Genomic DNA, 24,112 nt, shown 5'->3' with positions numbered 1-24,112 from the left:
AACTCTAGAGCCCGTGAGCCACACTACTGAAGCCCCTGTGCCTAGAGCCCGTGCTCTGCAACAAGAGAAGCCACCGCAATGAAGAGTAGCCCCCGCTTGCTGCAGCTAGAGAAAGCCTGCACACAGCAACCAAGACCCAACGCAGCCAAAAATAAATAAATAAAAAATAAATAAAAATTTTTTTAATGGTCAAAATATCTGAACAGAAACCTCACCAAAGAAGATATACAGATGGCAAATAAGCATATGAAAAGATGCTCCACATCCTATGTCATTAGGGAATTGCAAATTAAAACAATAATAGATACCACTACATATCTATTAGAAAGGCTAAAATCCAAAACACTAACACCACCAAATGCTGGAGAGAATGTGGAGCAACAGGACCTCTCATTCATTGCTGATGGGAATGCAAAATGGTACAGTCACTTTGGAAGACAGTTTGACAGCTTCTCACGAAATTAATAAATATACTCTTACTGTGTGATCCAGAAATTGTACTCCTGGCATTTATCCAAATGAGTTGAAAAGTTATGTCCACACAAAAACTTGCACATGGATATTTTTGGAAACCTTATTAATGATTCCCAAAACTTGGAAGCAATAAATGGATAGACTGTGGTACATCCAGACAATGGAATATTATTCAATTCCAAAAAGAAATGAGCTATCAAGCCATGAAAAGACATGGAAGAAACTTAAATGCATATTACTAAATGAAAGATGCCAATCTGAGAAAGATACATATTGTATGATTCCAACTGTATTACATTCTGGAAAAAGGAAAATTATGAAGATCAGTGGTTGCCTGGGGCTAGGGGGAAGGGAGGGATGACTAGACACAGCAGAGAATTTTTAGGCCAGTGAAACTACTCTGTATGATACCACAATGGCGGATACATGTCATTATGCATTTGTCAAACTCATAAATGTACAACACCAAGCGTAAACCCTAATATAAACTATGGACTTTGAGTGATAATGATGTGTCAGTGTAGGTTCACTGATCGTAACAAATGTACCACTCTAGTCCAGGATGTTGACAGTGGGGGAAACTGGGGCAGGGGGAGGATGGTGCAGAAGATAGATGGAAACTCTCTGTACTTTCCACTTAATTTTTTTGTGAACCTAAAACTTCCCTCAAAAATAAAATCTATTTTTTTAAAAAGTAATGCCTTTTATCTAATAGAAGATATGTACAGAAATTCTATAGGAAGTTTTATACTTAATGGTAAAATGTTAGAAATATTTTAAGTAAGAGCAAGACAACAGTATCCACTATCATTGTTTCTTTTCAAAGAGATAAAAGTATAAAGATTGAAAAGGAAGAAGTAAAGCCATCATTATTCACATATATGAGAGGCTGTATAGAAATCCCCAAAGAATCTATTACATAAAAATTAATAGAAATAATAAGAGAATTTGTCAAGATAGCTGGGTATAAGATACATATAGTGAAAGCAATTGTATTTCTATACACCAGGAACAAACAAAAAAGATAATTTAAAAAGAGATATAATTCACACTAGCAGCAAAAATCAAAAGAAGCCTATGAATAAATACTTAAAAGAAATGCATGCAATACATGTATGGAGAAACATAAAATCTTGCAGAAAATCATTAACAAAGACCATGTTTATAGACAGAAAGAATAAATATCATAAAGAGGTCCATTTCCCCCAGTTGATCTGTAAGCAGAATTGCAATAAAAAATGTTAAGTTTTTGAAATTTTAAAGTTGATTCTAAAATACATATGGAGGAGTAAAGTCCTAAGAATAGCCAAGGAATACCTAAAGAAGACTGGAGTGAGAGTAGGGGGATAGATTTTCCTAGTGGATATTAGCAAAGACTTCTTACAAAACTATGGTAATTAAGATAGTGTAATACTGGTACAGGGTTAAAAAAAATTGACTAATGGAACAGAAGCACCTAGAAACAGACTAATAAAAACGTATATGACAGGGCAGTATTGCAGATCTCTGGACAAAGGATGGGCAATTCAGTGAATGGCTACCCAGATGGAAAAAAATTAAATTGGGTTCCTACCTCACACCATACCCTCTAACTCCAATGGATTAAAACCTTAAATGAAAGTAAGACTTTAAAAACTTAAAAATAGGGCTTCCCTGGTGGCGCAGTGGTTGAGAGTCCGCCTGCCGATGCAGGGGACGCAGGATCGAGCCCCGGTCCTGGAAGATCCCACATGCCACGGAGCGTCTGGGCCCGTGAGCCATGGCCGCTGAGCCTGCGTGTCCGGAGCCTGTGCTCCGCAACGAGAGAGGCCACAGCTGTGGGAGGCCCGCGTACCACGAAAAAGAAAAAAGAAAAACAAACAAAAAAATAAAAAAATTAAAACTTAAAAATAAATCCTCTCATTATGATACAAGAGAATTTACTTGTGACATCAAGGTAGAGAAGCATTTCTTTTAAGAAAGAAAAGATTTAAGCAATTAAAGGAAAGGTTGATAAACTCAACTCATTAAAACTAAGACCTTCTGTTCAAGAAAAACACCATCAAGAAAGAAAAAATGAGTCACCAACTGGTAGAAAATACCAAGAATTCCTATCAATCAATAAGAAAAAGACAAACCAATAGAAAAATGGGCAGAGGACATTAAAGGCATTTCACAGAAGAGGAAACATGAATGGCCTACAAACTATGACAAGGTACACAATCTCATTAGTAATCACCTATATGAGAATTAAGACCACCACCAGATACCATTTCACACCCGCCAGACTGACAGAGTTATGTAATCCTTTTGAGGCTGTGGAACAACAGAACTTCTACACACCATGTGGGTGGGAGTGTAAACTGGTAGAACCACTTTTGAAAACAATATGGCATCATCTTACATTCTCTGAGCCAGCAATTCCATTTCTAGGCTCACACTCTAGTGAAACTCTTCCACTCGTCCAAAAAGACACATGAAGAGGAATGTTCACAGCAGCATTGTGAGCTAGCACAAAACAGAAACAACCCAAATGTCCATCAACAAGAAAATGATTAAAGTTTACTCACACAATGTAATATTACACAGTAGTAAGAATGAATGAATTATAGCTACACACAGTAATATGGATACAATCAAATATAACATTAAGTGAAAATATGGCAAAGACCACATACAGTATGATACTATTTTTGTAAAGTTTTAAACCAAGCAAAACTAAACAATACATTGTTTATAGATATATATGTGTGATCCTAAACAGAAAATAAACAGTGGTTCCAGAAATTCATGGATGTTCATTTTGCTATGTCTTATTATTTACACATATTTGCATGTATTATTTTCAATGTATCAAATACGATATAAATTTTTTAAATGTAGTCTAAATCTTGGTTGTCTCTACTTCCTAATGTGTGACCCTGGCAAATCCTTCCCTTTCCAAAGCTTCTGTTTCCTCGTCTGTAAAATGCGGTTAGCGACACCCCTCTCCTGGGGTGTTGAGAGCCAATCCTAATTTAGCACAGTATCTGGCATGTATCAAGCACTCAGTAAGGGTTTGCTATTTTTATTATTACTATTAATAGTGATAAACATAGGCAGTGGCAGGGCAGGGACCCAGGCCACCCCCAACTCCCAATCTAGTGCTTTTTCTATGCTGTCCTTTCTGCCTGGTGCCCCCAGACCCCTGTGGGCTGCAGCAGGGTGACTCTTTCCTGCCTTGTCAGAGGGGCAACTGATTCAGGCAGCACCATGGCCAAGAGCCCCATGCAATCAGGGGACGTTTACATTCCTGCTGGATTGAAATCCTTAGCCAGCACTGCAGTGGCCTCTGGGCCTTATTGATTAATAACCTGGCCTAGCGCTAAGAGCTCTCAGAGCATGGCTGGCAGGGAACAGGCAGGATGGCACAGGCACCTCCTGGATGCACATGAGCTCTGGGGGCAGAAACCAGCCTCTTCTAGGCCCTGGCCAGCACCATCGCCTAGAGCTGGGGCAAGGGAGGGGGGCTGGCAGCTCAAGTCCTCCTGACTCAGGGATGCGGGTTCCAATCCTAGCTGTACCTCTGCTTGCTGCCGGGACCCCAGGCAAGCTGCTTCAACACTCGGGCTTCCGTCTCTCATTTGTAAAACAGCACCTGGCCCAAATGTGTTAGCAAGCTTAGAGTGGTGCCCAGCAGTGTAAGAGCTCCATCATTTTAACTGCTATTAATGCCTTTTGGGACCCAGTCTCAAGGGTTAATATCATTAGTCTGTGGGTCCTGGAACTCAACCTGAATTCTGTCTGTCCCAGGGCCCAGAGCAAGGCCTGATAAAGAATAAGACGCTTTAAGACGCTTCAGGGAATGTTTGCTGAATGAAATTGCCAAGTGGCAGGCCAGCCTCTGCTCCCGCACTTCCCTCCACTGGGGAAGGTCCTGCGTGCTATAAAGTCCTTCCTGGTACTGGGCTCAACGTGCTTCCTGGCAGCTGCCTCCCTCCAAGTTTTGGGAACAGGGGAAGAACAGTGGGGAGGAGAAGTGCCCGCACACCCCATTTGTACACACTCTCCAGGGCCCAAATCCAGTCTGCACTTCTCAGTGGTGCTTCCCCTGACCACCCTGACCAGGAGGAATGACACCTTCCTCAGGCTTGTAGAACCCACATTCACAGACATATGCTGCATGGACACACAGAGATGTGCAGACACACACCCCAGATACACACTTGCAAATCAACCCACTCAGAGGAACACACACAACACCCTGGCCCTTGGGGACACATTCAACACAAACGTGCCTACAGACACTAACACACAGGCCTGCGAGGGTGCATGCATGCACACGCGTGCACACACACACCCCACAAGCACACGGAGACCTGGTGACAGGCACCCAGAGACAGGAAAACACACATGAGCATGGGCTCTCAGAATTCCAGAAGCTGGGGAGCCAGGGTCAGAGCCCCTTGTTGGGGAGGGCTCTGTGCTTTCCTAGAAATGGACTTGATTTACCCTGGACACGTCCCTGGGGGGCAGCTCAGGCTGATGCTGGAGACCACAGGTCGCCCGTTGGTTGCTCAGCAAGCCTGGCATCTGAGGGGCATTTTTAGAGATGACATAAACAGACATTCAGGGCATAATCTCTGCTCCATTCCATGCCGTACAAATTGTCGCACAAATTGCAGTACAATGACAGAGCAGCAATTGCCGCAGGCTGGTTAGCTTGTGCAAACAGAGACCCCACTGCTCCCCACACCACCCCTGCAGTCCACTCCAGGTGCTCCAGACAGCAGGATGCTGTGACCCCAGCAGGGCCTCACCCAGCGAGTGAGACCGTCTGCACTTCTGACATCCACTTCTGTGGTCCTGGCTCTGAGTTGCTCTGAGGTCACGCTGGGTGAGGCCCTGGTGGAGCACAGCTCTGAGCCTCAGTTTTCCCAGATGTCACTGGGCCTTTGGTCAGCTTCCCCTGCAGCTTCTCCACCAAGCCTGCCTTTCTCCCAGGTCCCATTCACCTCTGTCCCCAGCACTTCACTCAATGCCAGGCATAGTTCAAAGACTAAATAAGAGTGTGGAATGAATGAATGAACCCCCTTCCCACCCTGGAAGACAGGCATCATTACCCCCACTTGTGGCAGACCCTCACCCCTGGTCTCCCCTGGGAGATCACTTGTACACAAATCTTCCTCTCAGGGTCTGCTTCTGGGACATCCACCTAAATGCCATTTTACAGATGAGGAAATGGAAGCTTCAGAAAGGTAAAGGAACTCTCCCAATGTCACACAGCACAGCTGCCCTTGGGGGTTAGCTCTGGGGAGGCAGCCCCCCACTCCTCCTCTGGTTGGGAGGCTGGTGAGGTCCTAATGTCTGGTGGTCCCTAATCCAGGTAAAGGAAGCCGCCCTACTTTGCCCTTGTGTCCAAGCCACATTCGTGGTTCCAGCTGCGCCATTAACAAGGGGCGCTGTGATCCCCACCTAGCCATGGGGTCTAGATGTGAATATGTCTAAGAAGAGGAGGGCCGAGTTCAGCCAGGGTTTGACCACAGGCCCGCTGGAGCGGGGACGTTCAGCCGGCCCAGACCTCGGGCTCCTTGAGAGGGAGTGTCTCCATAAACAGTGTGATCAGTCCAGGGGCAGAGTGGTGGCCCCCCTTGGGACCTGATATCTTGTCAGGGGCCCTCACTGGACACCCTGGCTCAGCACAGAGGATTCTTGGGCCAAGTTGGAAAACTGCTTGCAAGTGTAGTGCTCTCCAGCAGCCTATATAAATCTGGAGGAAAGGGGTCATTGAGGCCTGGGAAACTGCAACCAAAGGCACTAACTCCGTTCTTAGAAAAGCCTCTAGAATTAAGTCATTACCTGTTAATTAACACGAGCTGGGCAGAGATTTTAGTGATGGCATGACTGTGTGCATGCTGGTCCTTGAGAGGCAAAGGAAGCACACACACATCTATGTTCACACGCACCTCAGGCCCCTCCTGCTCTAACTCACCCTCGGGTCTCTGCAGCCCTGTGGACAGAGCCCGAGCTCCTCCATCTGATACACAAGGTCCTCTGTCACCAGCCCTGTTCACTTCTCCATCACTCTCTCCATCACTCCATCACTGAGCCATTCAAAACTCTCACCTCCAGGCTTTTCTTATGCTGTTCCTCCCCTTGGGACACCCTTCCCATCCTTTTGCACCTGGATAACTCTTACCTACCTTCTCTCTGGAGGCCTCCCCACCCGGTATTAAACCCTTTCCTCTGAGTTCCCATTTATTTTCCTCCAGGGGATTCATCATGGCATTTTGTAACTCGGGTTCAAAGACTGCCCCCCCCCAGATGGTGAGCTTCTCCAGGGCAGGACAAGGCAGAGCACAGAGCAGGCGCGTGGTGGTAAATGAATGAACACACACAAGCTCAGCTGCACACGCTCAGAGGCTGCTCTGAGCTGGCCCTTGTGCCAGCCTGGGCCCCTGGAGATGGTGCAGGAGCCACCGCACAGGAGGACTTCATCAGGGCCCTCTGTTATCCCAGCAGGACAAGGCATCCCAGCCTGCTGGCCTGCTATCTCTTCTTGGAGACACGGGCAAGCGCAGTCAGAAGGGTGATGGCTCTCTCCAGTCCTCGCCCCCCACCCATCTCCCTGACCAGATCCTCCAGCCCCTTATGCTCTCAGGCCCACCTCTAGGCTGATGACACCCATCTCCTGCCTCAGGAGCCCCAGACCCCCACATCTCTAGCCCCCTGGGGCCCTCTGGCTGGCACCTCCCTACCCAGCACACCTGAAACCAACTCACACCTTTCTCCCTCGTGCTGCCAGGGCTTGTACTCATGTCCACACAATGAACGCAGGCGGGAGAGTGGAGCACCAACCTGAGCTCCTCCTCTAACCCCACATGTAACAGGCTTCCCATCCCTTCCTGTCCACTGTCTCTCCTGAATCTCTCTCAGATCCAATCATTTCTGTAGCTGCAGATGTGCCAGTCTGATTGGTTGCCCAGTTTCCCCATGTTAAAGAATCCTTCAGTATGGGAAGTGAATAGGGAGGACATTTATGCCTCCCACAAAGCGGGGGGGCAACCCCCGTCAACCTGGGTGGGGGGAACCCAAGACAGGCCTGGTCAGTGGGATGCCCTGCTACAGCTTTGGCCCTGGAGCAAGAGCACAGAGGCTGAGGACCCCAGTGTGGTGTCTGGATAGTCTAGTGTCGGGAGAAGCAGGTCTAGGTTCCCTGCTTCTAGGCCCCTGGGGTCCTGGGATCCTGCCTGTCCTCAAAGCTTGCTCCTCTTTCCTTAGACAAATGGTCTGTGGTCACAGGGCCTGCCAATAAATTCTAGGGGTGGGGAGGGAGGGGGTGCAGGGCTCATTATGGCCAGAGCTGGTTTCTGCTGCTTATAAGTAAGAAACTCAGCAGGCAGCTGCTTCTCTCCCTTCTGCCACCACCCAGATCCAGGCTTCATTGCCTTACCTCTTGGCCCATGCTAGGTCCTGGCTGACAGATGCTCCCTCTACTAGGCCCCATCACCCCTGAGCACCCCTCAAGGCATGTATCATGGTGTTGCCCTCTTCTTTTTTTTTGTTGTTTTTTTCGGTACGCGGGCCTCTCACTTTTGTGGCCTCTCCCGTTGCGGAGCACAGGCTCCGGACACGCAGGCTCAGCGGCCATGGCTCACGGGCCCAGCCGCTCTGCGGCATGTGGGATCCTCCCAGACCGGGGCACGAACCCGCGTCCCCTGCATCAGCAGGCGGACTCTCAACCACTGCGCCACCAGGGAAGCCCTGCCCTCTTCTTTTTAAGATCTGCAGAGTCCACTAGGCTATGAGCTCCTTGAGCAAGGGGCCAAGTCTGCCCCAAGTAACAGACTGACCCGTGAAGTCTGTAGAGAGAGGCCACTTGCTATAGCAGTCAGCTCCCACTGAGTGATCGGGGTCAAGTCACTTAACTTCTCTGAGCCTCAGTTTCCTCATCTGTAAAGTGAGAATAATGACAGCTACCTCAGAGGACTGCTGTACGGACAGACTAAGAATATAACATAGACTACAAGACACAGGTGAGGTTCCTTCATTGCCAGTATTTACTTGGCCCCGGCTTTTCTCAAAGAACATTAGCAAAGTTATTTGTGAAAACAAGGTCTATGGCTTTGTTTAGTGACTCTATCATCATCAATCATTCGTACAGCCTTCCTCCAGCAATCAACTTGTGTGACTCTCATCAGGCCTCAAAAAGATTTGATATCCAGACAAAACTGGCCCCAACACACCAGCTGGCTGCTCTTCTTCCTTTCCCAGACAATAAGAATTCTACAATTCAACAACTTGCCTTCTTTGCCTTGGCTTCCAGGAAGCTCCAGTAAATATAGGGTAACAAAGTGAGCTTAGGTTTTTCACATATTTATGTCCTTCTCTCTATGTCAGTTTAACTGCATATAGATCTTTTGTAGTAAATACCCGTGAATTCTTAATGAAAGACAAGAACTCAATGATCAGGAATAAAATGGACTAGAACAGAATGGGACATAGTAGAACATCACAGCAGGATTTTCCGGTGTTTCCTCCACTCATTCCTCTTCACAGAGGATGAAACTGAAGTCTAGAGAAGGGGAGCGGGAGGCAAGGCCTGGACTGCACCTCAAGTGCTCCCAGCCTCTGCAGGCCTTGCTTTTGGGCTGCCTTGTCCACCAGGCACAGCATACACAGTACATAGAGTCCATAATACTTTTAGGAGCCCCTGAAAATGTATGAATTTAATTTATAATCAGAAGAAAAAAGGAACTTTTAGGTCAAAGAAAATGTTTTAATACATAAAATTAATATGTTGTCTTTAAACCAATGCTGTCATAAAATGTAATTTTTAGTATTTTTTATGGAGGAAGAGGCTGAAGCCAAAAGTGCTGGGGTCAGCAAATGTCATGATGAGGCCCTGCTCGCTTTACCCATCTCACCAATGAGTCCCGGAAGCTTCTACTTTCCACCTGCTGGCTTCCAGGGGACCCAGGCCTCCTCCACACTTCCCTCTCTGACGGGATCCAAAGGGAGCGTCTTCATGAAGATTCTAGTGGGAAGTGGGGCCTTGCCAGGTGAATCTAATTTATACCCGGGAGTAAGCACCTCAGAGAGCTCCTGAAAGGCCAAAACCACCTCCTGGCTGCGGGGTGGAGGCGTTTCCCCTGGCTGAATTTGCCAACCAGTTGTCAGGACAAACCTTCCTGGGTTCAAAGCATGGAGACAATGAAAGCGCTGGCACTTGGAAGGCACGAGCCGCGAACTTCCTGACAGAGGTGTTGACTGCAGGCCGCAGACCCTCTGTTCTGCTTGGCTCAGGACCACACCTCGTCTTCCCCAGCTCACGAGCTGGGCTCACTGCGGGGGCCACAGCGGGAGCAGAGCTGGCCTGACAAATACCACCATCCCACCTGGGGTACAAGCAGCAATAGAACTCAGAGGAGGGGGCGGCAGGGGAATAGCCTGCCCTGGGTATCACCACTGACACGCCGTGTGACCCCGGGCATTACTGCTGACGCACCGTGTGACCCTGGGCACCCTTCACTGGTCACCCTGCCTCACTAGGTCCCAGCGTCCTCACTGGGAAAGATGGGGCAATGGTTGTTGTGAGGATGACATGGGATGACGGGCAGTAAACAACCTCCAGCAGAGGAAGCAGGATTATCATTCCCACTAAACAGAAGGAAATTGAGACCAGAACAAGGAAATCGTTTGCCTAGCCAACATCATGGTGAATAAGGGATCAGAACTGGATTCCAGAAGCCTTGAAGGTAGGGTTCAGCTCTTCCTGAGGAGCGGTTATGCCTTCAGGCCTCCCTGGATCCGAATCCCGACTCCAACTCTTACTGGCTGTGGTACCTCTCCACACTCTCTCTCCTGCCCTGTGTACATAGTCATGGGCCACAGAGGCCTCCAGCCCGACCTGGTTCTCTCACCTGGTCTCAGGGATGGAGCCCCAGGTAGCTGCCCCCGAACACCTCCCTTCCTCTGACCCCTACACGCCTCCCCTAACCTGTGAGGTCGCTGTCTCCCTGCACAAGAAGCCACGGAAGTGGGGCAAAGGATGCCTTGGGCTCACGGTGCTAATTCTGGATAAAGCAAACCCCACCCCCGAACAGTGTAGGTTAAGTGCAAGGATCCATGCAAAGTCCAGATTACTTGGGATTGTTTTCGAGGAGTCACAGTAACTAATTAAGATGTCTTGACAGGCATTCTCTGGGCTGAGCTCAATGAAAACAGGGAGTGATCAGCTCATGATCAATTACAGAAAAACATGCTGACACAGAGGACATCCTGGAGCAGTGGGTGGCCGGGGATTGGAACCCCAGCACTTAACTTTTCTGAGCCTCAGTCTCCTCATCTATAAAATGGGACAGTAATGCCAACATCAAAAGATTCACTGAGAAAACAAAGGGCTTAATCTGCTATCTGGATAAGAGCACATACCTTAAAAAATGCCACTTTCCCTCCTTCCTCACACTTTAAAGTAGCTGCTTTGGGGTAGTTTAATCATTTCCTCTGCTGCATTCTTGGCTATAATAGTCCTTTTGTTGTCAATTAATGCAAAATTGTACTCTTACTCTATCTCTGTGCCCATGGTCATAAAAACAGGATCTGTGGAGACCGAATTAATGATAAACAGCTGCAGCAGCAGCAGCAGCTAATTACAGAGCTTCTACTCTGTGGAGGGCTTGATTGTAAATTTCTCTCCAAGCGTGGGAATGTGGACAAGAACTCCTCCTCTCTAGGCCTCAGTTTCCAAATCCACAAACAGGATTGAGCCAGATGGTTTCCAAGCTGATGGTTTCTAAGCTCTTGTCTGGGTCTGACATTCCATGAGCTGGAGGACCTGGGGTGCAGACTCTCCTTTACCCTCATATTGCAGATTAAGGAGGGAGGGAAATCAAGGTGGGGATGGGGTAGGAGGAGTGAACTAACATTGTACATCGGGTGCTTGGCTGGGCCCCCTGGGCACACTACCCATCTAGCCTAACCCAGAAATGCCCCAGACAGCACGCCATGCAGTCCTCACCACAGCCCTGTGAGTTTGCTGCAAAAACCTTCATTTTACAAGACAAGACTCCTGATTCTCAGCCTGGGCCCTTCCCAGCACACTCCATCACTTCTGCCCCACTGAGTCCGGCTCTCTCCCTTTTTACTCAATCACATCCATTCAGGAAACAGTTGTCAATCACATACTGTTCAAGACCCTGGAAACGTAACAGGGAACAAAACATAAAAGGATCTAGACTTTATGGAGCTTACGGTTGAGTGGAGGGAACAGATCAGAGACAAACACACAGTGCTGGGTAGTATGAAGGGCAGAGAGTGGATGAAGATATTACTTTAGACAGGTGGTCAGGGAAGGCCTCCTGGAGGAGGTGACATGGACCTCCATGAACGCCCTCCATGGGCCTGAGTGAAGGGAGGTGGGGCTGGAGCAAGAGAATTCTGGAGGGAGGGAAGAGCCATGCAGAGCCTGAGGTGGGAACGAAGCTGGCATGTGTGAGGAACAGCCAGGAGCCAGTGTGGCTGGAGCAGAGCGAGAGAGGAGTGTGGAAGGAACGGAGGTCAGAGAGCTCAGCGGAGGCCCGCCGCTGCCCCTTCCTTGTCCTTCACCGCTTTCCTCCTCCCCTAGGGCCCTGCCAGGAATGTGGAAAGGTAACTGTCTTGAGTTCAAAGCATCTTAGGGATTCTGGAGTTCTTTCATTTTATGGATGAGAAAACAGAGGCCCCATAGGGTCTGGTGACTCTCCCAGAGCCATTAGGCAGTCTGATGCAGAGCTGGGGAGGGAACCGAGTGCTGAGCCCTGGCCCATGCTGTCTCTACCCAGACTGCCAGAGTCAGGGTCAGAAAACCTAAGGGCTTGGGACTGATCAAAGTCCTTGTCACACATGTGAAGAAACTGAGGCCCAAGTCCAGGTGGCTGCGTGTGCATGAAGCAGGGGTGGGGGTGGGTAGAGGAGCTGCAGACTCTTGTTGGTGCACACCCGTGTGGGCCTTTGCACAAGCCAGGCTTCCTCTGGGCCTAACACCCACGGCAATCAATCGTAGTGCTTTTCTAATTGCACGTAAGGGGCTGTGATGTCTGAAACCCACTGCTGATTACAGCCTCCCTGGAGCCTGCTGCACAGTGCTGCCTGAACCCGATCCTGCTGGGAGGGCAGGTGATTCTGACACGTGTGGACTGCACAAGCTGCCAGCCATCTCCTCTGCATGACCTCCAGGGGGTTGTCTCCCCACCCTGGGCCTCGAGTCCCCATTTGTCAAAAGGTGCTGCAGGGCTTGGGAGCAGCATCAGATGAGATTCCCTGGAAGGTTCTTCCCCAGTGCGAACACAACACAAGCCAGCGTTCTCCAGAATTGGGGAGGCAGTAATGGTACAGGTGGAGGCAGTGTAAGTCAGCTGTCAACACAGGGTCTGGCACATAGTAGGTACTCAACAGACTTTGCGGCTCTGCACAGCGGGACGAGCACTGCACCAGAAGGCAAGGGACCTGAGCTTTGGTTCTTTTGCTCCGTGATCTCAATGAGCCAAACCCTCTCTACGTGCCTCAGTTCCCACAGCAGCAAATGGCAAAAGTGCAAACACAGGCATTCGGACTTGTGGCCTCCACGAGGCCACCTCCTCTGGTCCTGGATGCCTGGGGAGAAGCAATGGGAGCAGTCAGTGGGGGGTGGGATCTTGGGGAAGTATTGGAGGCACAGCAGACTCATTTTTCTTCCTGGGGCCAAACTCTCCTGACTTCCAATCGCTATCATGTTCCTTGGCAACTAAACCTGGTCAGAAATGACCCCATAGGCCAAACTGACTCCCCAAATGAGGGATTCAGCAGATTCTGGGGAGCACAGACTTGTGGTTAAATAGGGGTGCAGGAGGCAGCTGTGGGCAGTGGGATGATGACAGAGCAGGGAGCCAGGGACAGGAGGTGGAGTCCCAGACGTGACACCCAGCCGGGTAGCTTCCCCTCCGTGGATTTCAGCGAGCCCACTATAAAACAGGGATCCTGCCACTGCCTGTGCATTCCCTGAGCACAGGAACTACACCCATCAAAACTGCACCCCAGGGCCTGGTCATGCCCTGGGAAGCTACAAATGTTACTTTCAGCTCGAAAACCCTACACTTTCTGGCTCAGTACAACGAAGAGGCTGGCTCATGGAACGTCAGCTGGACACTCACAGGGCACGTGCCTTCCTCCATGCCCAGCAGAGACCGATATCCCCAAGAGACACACAGCCCAGGAGTACCACGCTCTCTGCTCTCCGAGGCTCATGCTCCCAACGTGGCAGACTTATCAAGGGAGGCTTGGGGGGTACGTGCAGGAGGCAAGAGCAGGCTGCCCTCCATCAGGCGGCCACCTCCCAGCTGTTTGGAAATGGCCACTTGCGAGGCCATGAGTCTCAGTGATGGACTCTCATTTTATCATTACCCACGTCAGAAGAATGCATCTCGAGGGGGCAGCACTGCACAAGTCAGCGCTGTAATCACTTACAGACCACGGAGGCCCCAGTCCTGGCAGCGGAGGAAGATTTATTGTGGGGATGGACGGAAAACAAAGAACAGTTGTGCAAACTTTACGGAGCCACATTATGGGAAATGCCTTTCCCATTTCCCACTGGTAAATGTGCTGGATGCTGTTTCCAAAGGGGAACTGAGCTCCGGTACCCAATCAGGTACAGACACTGTGCTCGGCACGGCTCGCTGGGCTGAGCTGGCCTGGCCTGCGGTGCCCAGGCCTTGGCTGGCAGCCAGGTGCTGCTGTCTGCTCTGGTGGACCCGGGAAGAAGGCTCCTTCCTGGGCCTCTGCATCCTCATCTGCCTGCTGCTGCTCCCCCTCGCACGCACCCACCGCACGACCAACATTCTAAACGTTAATGCTGATCGTCACTCTCCTGCTCAGAACCCTTCCGCCATTCTCCCCCTTGGCCTCAGGACAGAGTCCAAGCTCTTCATGCTGGACTTCAAGGCCCTTTAAGGTTCAATCCCAACTGCCATTTCTACTCCCAGCCCCCATGCACGGAACACACTCCAAGCACAAGAGGCACCTATGCTCCCCGCAAGGGCCAAGACCGTCACATCTTTTGCATAGGCTGTTCCCTTTCCTTGAAATGCCTTTCCTCATGGTCTGCACCTGGAAAGCTCCTACCCTCCCTTCAAAGCCCAGCTCTCATGACATCCTGGGGGAAGCCTTCTCCCTCCTCCGTGCCTCTGCAGCATTTGGTTGATTCCTTCGGCACCAGACCATTCCTCCTTTGATGCTGCGCCTCCTGCTTCTAGCATCAAACCTGGCACAGTATGGGTGTCAATAAAGCTGTGTTGAAAAGGTGGCAGGTGTGACGGGGGGAGACAGCACAGCTGAGCCCAAGGCACTCTCCCGAGGGAGGGGGACAGGTAAGCTGAGTGTCCTGGGTCCTGGAGGTGACTGAGGCCGTAGCGCTGGTGCGGCCCATCACCCCTTTAATGGATGAGGTCAGTCACTGCAGCAGGCCAAGTGAGGCGCGTGCCGTTGGCTCAGAGAACCCATCTGCCATCCTGTGGAGACAGAGCCTATTAATGCTCACTCATGAAGTTTACCATTTCCAGGATGTCCCTCTTAGAAAACATGTTCTGGACACTTTCTTCAAGTCACTGTTGATTTTATCTGACTTTCTCAGTCCAATAAGAGAATCATTTCAATTCCATTTACATTAAATTCAAAAGCTTTCTCTCTTTTTATTATTTTAAATTCAATTCAGAGGGCTGTGTTTTTTTTATCCTTAATTTTTTTCATATTCCATAAAGCAGTGTGGAGTTCACAAAACTTGGCCAGTGTTCCTGTACCCTCAAGTTTGGTGCTCCCAGGAATTCTCAATTCTATGAGAGCTTGGGTTTGATGACTCAAAAAAAAAAAAAAAAAAAAAGGAACAAGGGCTCCTGTTTTCAAGCATGGAGTATTTTGCCAGGCATGAGGTAAGTGCTCCATATACATGATCTCATTTAATTCTCACAACACTCTCCCTTTTACACAGACAGGAAACTGAGGCTCAAAGAGGCCACGTGACTCGCTTGAGGTCTCACGGCTGGTTAAGGGTCAGAGCAGAGATTTGAACCCCAACAGTTATCCTATACCTTTAGCCATTGGTCCACCCTGGCTCACCAAATTCTGGCTCAGAATTCAAATAAGACGGAGGGCGGGGAGTCAGGGATGGAGATGAGGTAGGGATGGGGAAGTGAATGGGAGTAGGAGGGATGGGGGATAGGGGTGGAAGGGAGAGGGGGGAGGTATGGGGGCACTGCGAAGCAGAGAAGGAGGAAGCTAGAAGAGCTGCAGACAGAGGCCTAAAGGCCAAGCACTGCATTTGGGGAGCATGTGGCTAAAAGGTTCTGTGCCCGATGGGAAACCCATCTGGGAGGGACACGCCTATGAGGGTGATTGTGTGCTCTGGGGCCGGGTTACAGGCAGGAGCACTGGACTGGGAGATGGGGACTCAACTTGATCCCCTCTGCAGAGCCCTCTGCAGTTGGTGGACCACAGGTGTCCACCCCTCACAGAGACTCTTCTGGGGTGAGCATCAGAAGCCCTACTGTACAGATACATTAACAGAGGCTCAGGAGTGAAGTGACTTGTCCAAGGTGGCACAGTCAGTGAGCAGCAGAGCTGGGATGAGTCTCCAGCTCCACCTGTCTCCTTCCTCTCCTCTTTCCCAGGCAAGCCTCTTCCATCTGTGGCCTCAGTTTCCCCCTCTGTACAGTGATGAGAGGGGGCCCTCAGGGCTCTGAGTTGAATGCAAAGCTGGAGTTTCCAGAAAGCCTCTCCTTAGGAAGGTCCCTGAATTTGATTTTTAAAAACTGAGGGAGATAGGAAGGCATCCAGTGTAAGCCAAGGTCTGTAGAGCTGGAACGTTGGCTTCAAGGAGGGAAAGGGCATTAGCATCTGCTGAGCACCCAAGGAACACAGAGTGCTAGGCATTAAACCCATTTCACAGTTCAGGAAACTGAGGCTCAGCATAGCCAAGTGACCCATCCAAGGTCACATCCATGGCAGAGCTGGGACTTACTACGGGCTTTTCTGTTCCTTTAGGGACGCTCATGACTGCATGGCCCCTGTGCTTTTTAGACCCTCCCTCTTCTCCTTTCCTAACGCAAACTGCCCAGAGCAGTCAGACCATTTGTTGCGCACTCACTGTGTGCCAGGCAGTACGTAACATCTCATGTATAGTACCTCATCGAAGCCTCACAACACTTCTATTCCCTCGACTTTACAGGTAAGAAAACAGAGGCTTATAGAAATCAAGTTACTTGCACACAATCATAGGCTGCTAGGTAGCAAAGCCAGGTTTCAGATTAAGGCTTTCTTGCAGGAAAACTTCAAGCACCAGATTAGGGATGGATGTGACCATCTTTAAGGTCCCTGCATTCTTGTAACTTTATGGGAAATTGCTCTGGCGGGCAGTGTCTGGGCGACGTCACACAGTGTCGGAGCAGAGAGAACAGATGGCCACTAGGGCAGAGCCTCTGTACTCGGGAGCAGACTCAACTCCTCTGCCTCCAAGGCCAGGCCAGGTGCCAAAGAGCATGTGGTCCCCAAGACACTCAGCCATACCAGGAGCACTGTTATAAATGGGGCAACAGTGCTGGGAGAGCAGGACACACGGAGAAAAGGGGTGCCGAGGAGGGGACACTGGACTGGGTTGGGCAGGAAGGTTAGGAGTTTGCTGGGTTGGGAAAGGCATTCCAGGCAGAGGTATCAGAAAAAGCCAAGGCCCAGAGGAGGGACTTCAGTAAGGGTTGTTAACGAGGGCATATCTGGATGCAAACTAGATGGCTGCCTTTGCTCAGAAAGGTTTTCCTACCCAGACCCTCCCGCCCCCAACCCCCAGAACGAGATGAGGCTCAGGCCTCTGTTTCCAAAGTGGGTGGGCTTGACCTGGTTGGAACAGCTTGGCTTCTATGGGCTCATGTACAGCAGGCTCCTCCAGGGCAAGGGGTTTAAAACCATATTCAATTTTGCAGCCTTTTAATCTTACCAGAAACCCCAGCCTCCAGAAATGGAGACTGTTTTCAGGTGACTTATTTATTTTTTAAAAGGTAAAATGTCTTATTCTTCATCCCATGAGTGTTCTCTCCTCTCATATAGGACAAAAGACCCATCATGTCAGCAGGGCAGGGACCTGCAGGCTCTCAAGATGATGGGGCGCTGGCTTGGGAAAAGTAGTTAAATGCAGACGTCTATCTGTTTCCCTGCTCCGTCAGGGCTCCACAGGGCCAGGCTGGCTTTGATTCCCTTCTGTGACCCCACGGCCCACCAGGGCCTGGCACACAGGAGGTGCTCGGTGTCCGCTTGCCAAATAAGTTTCAGATCTGGATATTCTCTCGACATTTGCAAGCAGACTGATGATTCTCTGCCTGGGAGGTGGCTTGGGGTCATGGCTAGCACACAGTCCTTGGAGTCAGGCTGAGACCTGGGTCCAAATTTGACCCCATGATTCACTTGGGGCCTGAACTTGGGCATGAACTGGACTCTCCTTTCCGCATCTGTAAAATGGGGATAATTTCAGTCTCCAGGAATGTTCTGAGTGCTGAGATCACACATGTGTGGAAGCCCTCAATACTGAAAAACACCCAATGAGTATTTCAATAACGTTCCTGTCCCCCCATTGACTGACTCCAACAAGCTTAAGCAGCCAGGCTCAAATCCTCAGCTCCTGGCTTCCCTCCCTCCCTCCATCATCCAGCAATAAGATCGCAAGATTCAAGGGCAGAATCCTTCCCACGGCGCTAGAAGTCTCACATCACATCATCTTTGTCTCTGGACCCCCGACTCCTGGCACACAGGAGAGGCTGCTGCCCCTCCAGTGAGGCAAGTGTCTCAAGGGGAGGATTCTTCCCTCAGTCGAGGGTCAGTTTCCCACAGTCTAACTTCCCCAACTTCTGGTTACCGGCCCCTTCAGGAAACCCCCTGCCCACTGAAGCTGCCCTATTTACTGTGCCATCCTGGACCCCCATCCTCTCAGGGCCTGTCTTCCCCGTGCCCTCTCCCTACGTGATGAGGATGGACTGGTAAAGCCCCAGCTCAGACATCTCGAACTCCCGGATAATTCCCTGGGATGAGCCTGAGACGTTGAGATGAGTCAGGGGTGTCAGCTGGCCTGGGAATGTGCCCAACCCACTAGGCTGGTCTCAGGACATGGGGGCCGGAAGGAGCAGATGCCCTGGGACCCCCACACACTGTGATGTGAGATGCACGAGGACTCGACTCTGCTGAATAGAGAAGCTGGGCAAAGGCGAGTGGTAGAGGGCAGTGTGGCCTGTGGAATGGTCCAGGCAGCTGTGCCTGGTGATACAGAGCATGCCATTGCATCTCTGAATGTCAGTTTCTTCTTCTGTAAAATGGGCATGGTAATCCCTGGCTGGAGAGAGACTGTCTCAGAATATATTAGGTCTCTTCTCCCTCAGGACTTTCCATAAGATGTTATCCCGGACCCCCTGTCAAGCCTCTCTCTGAGGTATATCCGTGGTCCCAGGTCCAGTGGCACCTAGGACAGACTGGGCGGGGTAAGGGATGGGGACCGATGGTCAGTGCGGCTGCAGCTGCCAGAGGAACCCGGGCAGGATGTTAAGTCCAGCCTCAAGGCTCCAGCTGTGCATCAGAACTTGGAGGGCAGGGACTAGAGCCTCCTCCCTGTGCCTCTGCCCTGGCTCCCCCTTCTTACCCCGAACAGCCACTGTCTGGCACCGAGCAGGGGCTCTGCATCGCTGGCAGACACCTGACCACAAGGCCACCAGCACATGTGATAGCTCTGCCCACCTCACCAACAACAGCAGAGGCTGCAGCAGTTAGCTGACCTCAAGTCCAGGTTCCACTCCTGACTGGCTCTTTTGAGCCTCAGGTTCCTCATTTGTAAAATAGCTGCCAAAGATCCTGTCCTAACTCCTAGGGCTAACGTATGAATCTCCCAAGACCATCAGTGTGAAGAGTGTGATTGGGGAAGATGAGAATTAACTAAGCAGTTCCCTATGTCATCTCTTTTAATCCTAATGACGACAGTCCTAAAAGGTAGGTACTATTATCACCCCGTTTTACAACTGAGTATATGCTATGGTTCAGAAAGGTTAAGTCACCTGCCTGAGGTCACACAGCTGGTAAGTGGCAGGGCCGGAGGTCGGTGTGACTCTGGACTTGGGTTTTCACCTGCCTTTTACACCTTCATGCTGCGCTCACAGCTTTGGTCAAGCTCTTCACAAAAGTCAGGGGTTGCTGTCATGATTATTTCATAAAACCCAAGGTTATAAGAAGTTTTCCTCTTTCTCCTCTACCTGTCTTTTTCTCGATGTGGAGAAATGCAAACTCAGAGTCTACTAATTTCTGCAGTCTCAGACAATCAGAATTCCAACCGTCTGAGAGGGCCAACCTAAGAAAGCAAGAAAGTAATCTTTTCAAAGTTAACGTCTTCGAGGCGTCGCGTCAGTATTTGGGTTGGACGTAACCTTGCTATCGTAACACAGATGAAACCCCAAATATAATAAGGCTAAGACAACTCCGACAACGTAAGAAACATAACAGGATATTGCAAAGAGATTAAGGAGCTTCCGCTGGACGGCGTGGAAGGGCTGTGGAAAGGGCAGGGTGGGGGGCGGGCGGTGCACCCTGTGGGCCAGTGAGGCGAGTCCTGGGTCCCCGGCTGAGCCTGAGGATGGACGGCCTGGGCAGAGGGGAGCTGGGCTCCTCCAGGCACCTCTAGGCCCGCCCGGTGCGGAAGCAGAGGCTCCGCAGGCTAAATGTGAACCAGCTGTGAGGATGGGAGTGTTACAGTTGGACGGGGCGGGGAAGGCTTACCTCATGAAAGAACTGTGGAAACGGCTGCTGGAAAGATAATAAAAGGATTAACTGCTATTTTAGTGGGCCATTTACTCTGCAATCAAAGTGTCTCATCTACTTCCTGTTCTCCAGAGGCTCCGGGTCCAAAATTCCTTTGTCTATTACAGCACATGGTAGCAGAGGCCTGTCATGAGAAATTAATAATTTTACAGGGAAGGGAGATTGTATTTATCTGGGGTGCAGGTTAGGGCCCGCCCCTTCCCCTGGGTTACCTACTGCACCAGCCTCGCAGGAAGGGGGAGCGCTCCCACTGCGGGCAGGGCGGAGCTCAGAGATCTCTGCTACCATCTCCAGAGGATGGCACCCGGCAGGGCTGGTACCTGGACCCCAGAGAATAATCAGTTTAACAGGAGAAGATATACACAAACAAGAGCATCACGGCTTAGAAAGATGTGAGTTCAACTTCCACTCCAATGGTTACTAGCCGTGTAACCCTGGGCAAGTTATTTTTATCGTTCTTATCAATACTATTATTACTGTCATGATTATTAGCCTCTATTATTATTGTTGTTATGGTTTGTCTCTAACTAGCTGTGTGGCCTGGGGTTAATTATGCCGTCTCTCTGAGCCTCAGTTTCCTCATCTGTAAAATGGGGATTAATAGTATCTGCCCCATAGGGTTGTTGTGAGGACCACATGGAGTAGGAGGACCATGGGCTTAGAATAGCCCCCGCACACAGTCAGCACTCAGGAGCTGCTTGCTGGTGTTATTACCATAATCCTAAACCCCCTAAGAGGCAAGATGAAGTGTTCTCACAGCAGCAGGTGGAAGGCCAGCTGGACCCTACTGACCCCCAATGTGGGGTTTGTTTCTTCACCTATAAAAACCCTTGGTTTTACAGGACTCTTGTAAAGATTAAACGCAACCATGGGTAAGTACAGACAGGGCTTGAACATCACCTCCTGTATGAAGCCCTTCTAGATCTCTCCTCCCTGGGCCGATGCAAACTCCATCCCAGACCCTGTCACCCATCTCCCACGCATCTCTGACTGTGAGTGCCCTCAGGCAAAGATCTTGGCAGGTCCAGGTCTGTCTCCAGAGCCAGGTGTAAGCCAGTGTTCTGTGGAATCTGCTGAAGCAAAAGAGATTCTGGCAGGCTGGCCCCAGAGAAGAAACCCTACAGAGAGATCCCGAGACTGCTCTGAGTGATTTGAGCCTCTGTGACCCACTCACTGGGCATCAATTTCCCAACCTGGAAAATCGACAGGGAAGGCCTAGATCATCTCCAAGGTCCCTCATGTCTAGCACAGGAACTCCTGGATGCCGCGATTCTACACGGGAGCCTGAGTGCGAGAAGGCCACTGACCACACCACACCAGGGTTCAGGCCAGGCAGCCTCTTCGAGGACCCTGCGTACACCACTGGGATCACCCCAGGAGAGAAGACATGAAGGAGAACTGTAGCCCGGCAGCTGTCAACTGCAGGATCTCAGAGAGAGACAGGACTGTCTGCGGTCCAGGAGCCTTACCCGGCGACATCCGCTGGGCATCTCCTTCCAGGCAGGGGCGTGCCCTCCCACAAGGCACGTGTCACAACACCCCAAAGGAACAGGGGCATCGCCAGGAACCGGCCCAGCCACCAGTTCTGCCTCCAGCACACTCTCGGCCCAAAGACACACGGTACAGTCAGCTTCTCAGCCTGCTCACTCCCCACGACCCCAGCATGCCAACCCTGACCCTCACTTGTCTGCAAAGTGAATTCCTTGTCATCCTCAAGACCCAGCCTCCTCAAAGCTGAATAAGCTGGTCCAGTGGGTACCCAGCTCACAGCTCCACAAGCAGATGTGCCCCAAGGGTGAACAGCTGGTCCCAGGAGGATGGAGTTTATGCTGCTGGTTGCCCCTCCCTGGTCCTGCAAATGCTGCCCTGCACTTTGAGCAGGGACAGAGGTACACCTCTCCCCAAGCTGCACCCCTTCCCAGACTGAGTTCTCCATGAGGCAGGGCCCAGTGACAGCACACAAGTGTTGGAAGAACTCAACTTTGGCTACAACGCTGGCCCTGAAGACCAAACACACTGCTTCCTTCCTCTGCCTTACCCAAGCCCCAGCAGCTGGGAAGACGGAGCTGGGCCTTGGTGGCTCCATCAGCCCTTCCAACCCCAGGCAGGCGCCTGTCCTGGTGGCTGGCTGGGCCCTGTGGGTAGGCACAATGGCTTGGCTAAAGATATCAGGGACTAAGACTAAATTTCTAACCTCTGATACGGATTTCCACCACAGTGAGAGCAGAACATGCAGATGACCACTTAGAAGGGCTGGAGGCCTGGGTGCCTATATTTTGTGTGTGTGTGTGTGTATCTCCCTGGAAAGCTTAGTTTCAACCTCAGCCAGAACACTGCAGGTGCTATCCAGGGCCTTACCTGCTAACCCTTGGCCTTACCCCAAAGCCTGCCCTGGGTACCCACAGCTCTCAAGCCGAAAGCCTGTGAGGACTGTGCTCTCTGGAGGAAATCAAGCCTGTGGCTGCTCCAGGAGGCCCCAGAGCCTCCCTGGGAAGGACTCTGGGTGAAGAGCCAGTGCTGGGGGAGAGCGTACTCTCCATGACTCACCTGGCCATCGGCAGGTGTGACACTGAGCATTTGTATGTAAGAGAGAAGGCTGGCCGAGCCGCTTTGACCTCAGAGCACGTGTGTCACCACCTGAACGAGTGTGTGTGACAACAGGCTATGGAGGGTGGAGGATGGGGTACCTGGCCCTCCGCCAAGGTTCCCAGTGACAGGGCACTGACCACTGTGACCAGTGGCCACATCCCAGCCAGCCCCCAGGGTGAGGAGCCTAGGCAGGGCTCTCCCAGGGCAGTGAGGTGGGTGCTGTTCTGCTGGGGGCGGCGGGGGCACAGCCCGGCGGCCGTGGGAACTCACCATGCACTTGTTGGGCTTCTCGCCCGAGTGCACCCTCATGTGGATGAGCAGCTTGTAGCGGGCATTGAAGGGCTTGTAGCGGCGCACGCACCCCGCCCAGAAGCAGGTGAAGTCCTCGCCCTTGCGCTGGTCGATGTGGCTCTTCTCAATGTGCCGCACCAGCTCCTCCTGCTGCTCGTAGGCTGCACAGCAGTCCACCCAACGGCACGCCTGCCGCCCAGCCACGCCCCTGCCCGCCAGGCCCAGCCCCAGGCCTCCAAGGCCCGGGCCAGGCGGCAGCTGAGACAGGGGGTAGGGGGGCGGCAGGCCCTGCTGGTGAGGCCCGAAGAGCTCTGAGAACTCGTCCGCGGGCTCCTGCTTCAGGAAGCCGGCCTTCCGGCAGGCTTCAAGTTGCAAACTGCCCTCGTGGCTCTCTGTGGACGCAGGGCTGGGCCGGGCCCTCTTGGGAGGGCCCCCCGGGTCTCCCAGCAGAGGGGGGCTCCGGAGTCCATTTACGCAGGTGACCAGAGCTGTCTGGGAGGAGCGGATGATGGAGGTGATGTCGGAGGAGGCGCAGGGTGCGGCGGAGGCTGAGGATGCAGGGGGAAGGCCCAAGACGCAGCAGCGCTTCAGGCCACCCTCGGGCAGGTGGGCCTCAGGTGGGGGGCCCAGGCCAGAACTGGGTTCACTGCCCAGAAGGTAGCAGGAAGGTGCGGGGTTGGCGAGGCCTCGGCCCGAGAGGTCCAGGTCTGTGTGCAGGCCCGTGGCTGGCGGGGCCCGGCAGTGGGCAGACAGGGGTGCGCGAGCTTCCGTCATGGCCCGGTAGTCAGGCAGGGACTCCTGCTTGATGTGCTGTGTGGCTGGGAGGCCTCCGTTCACATAGGTGGCCTGGGGCCTGGGCGACCTGGAAGACAGTGCACAGGGCTCATGAGAGGGTGGGCACTCCACGGTGGGGAGGTCCGGGCAGGGGACGGTGGGGAGCCTGAGGACCGAG

At 51.5% G+C, this 24,112-nt stretch overlaps 1 protein-coding gene across 4 annotated transcripts in view; it reads right to left on the bottom strand.

The window, feature by feature from the left end:
* GLIS1 (GLIS family zinc finger 1) overlaps positions 1-24,112 on the bottom strand; it is a 228,342-nt gene that overhangs the window by 60,148 nt on the left and 144,082 nt on the right. For all 4 annotated transcript variants that reach the window (XM_081220194.1, XM_081220193.1, XM_081220196.1 and 1 more), the window contains one exon: positions 23,140-24,022. In XM_081220194.1, coding sequence (XP_081076320.1) covers positions 23,140-24,022 — 883 coding nt within the window. The remainder of the gene's footprint in view (positions 1-23,139; positions 24,023-24,112) is intronic.

This window comes from Mesoplodon bidens, assembly GCF_964165515.1.
Source record: "Mesoplodon bidens genome assembly, chromosome: 2".
Lineage (NCBI taxonomy): Eukaryota > Metazoa > Chordata > Mammalia > Artiodactyla > Ziphiidae > Mesoplodon > Mesoplodon bidens.
This window is presented reverse-complemented; position numbering and strand designations above follow the sequence as displayed.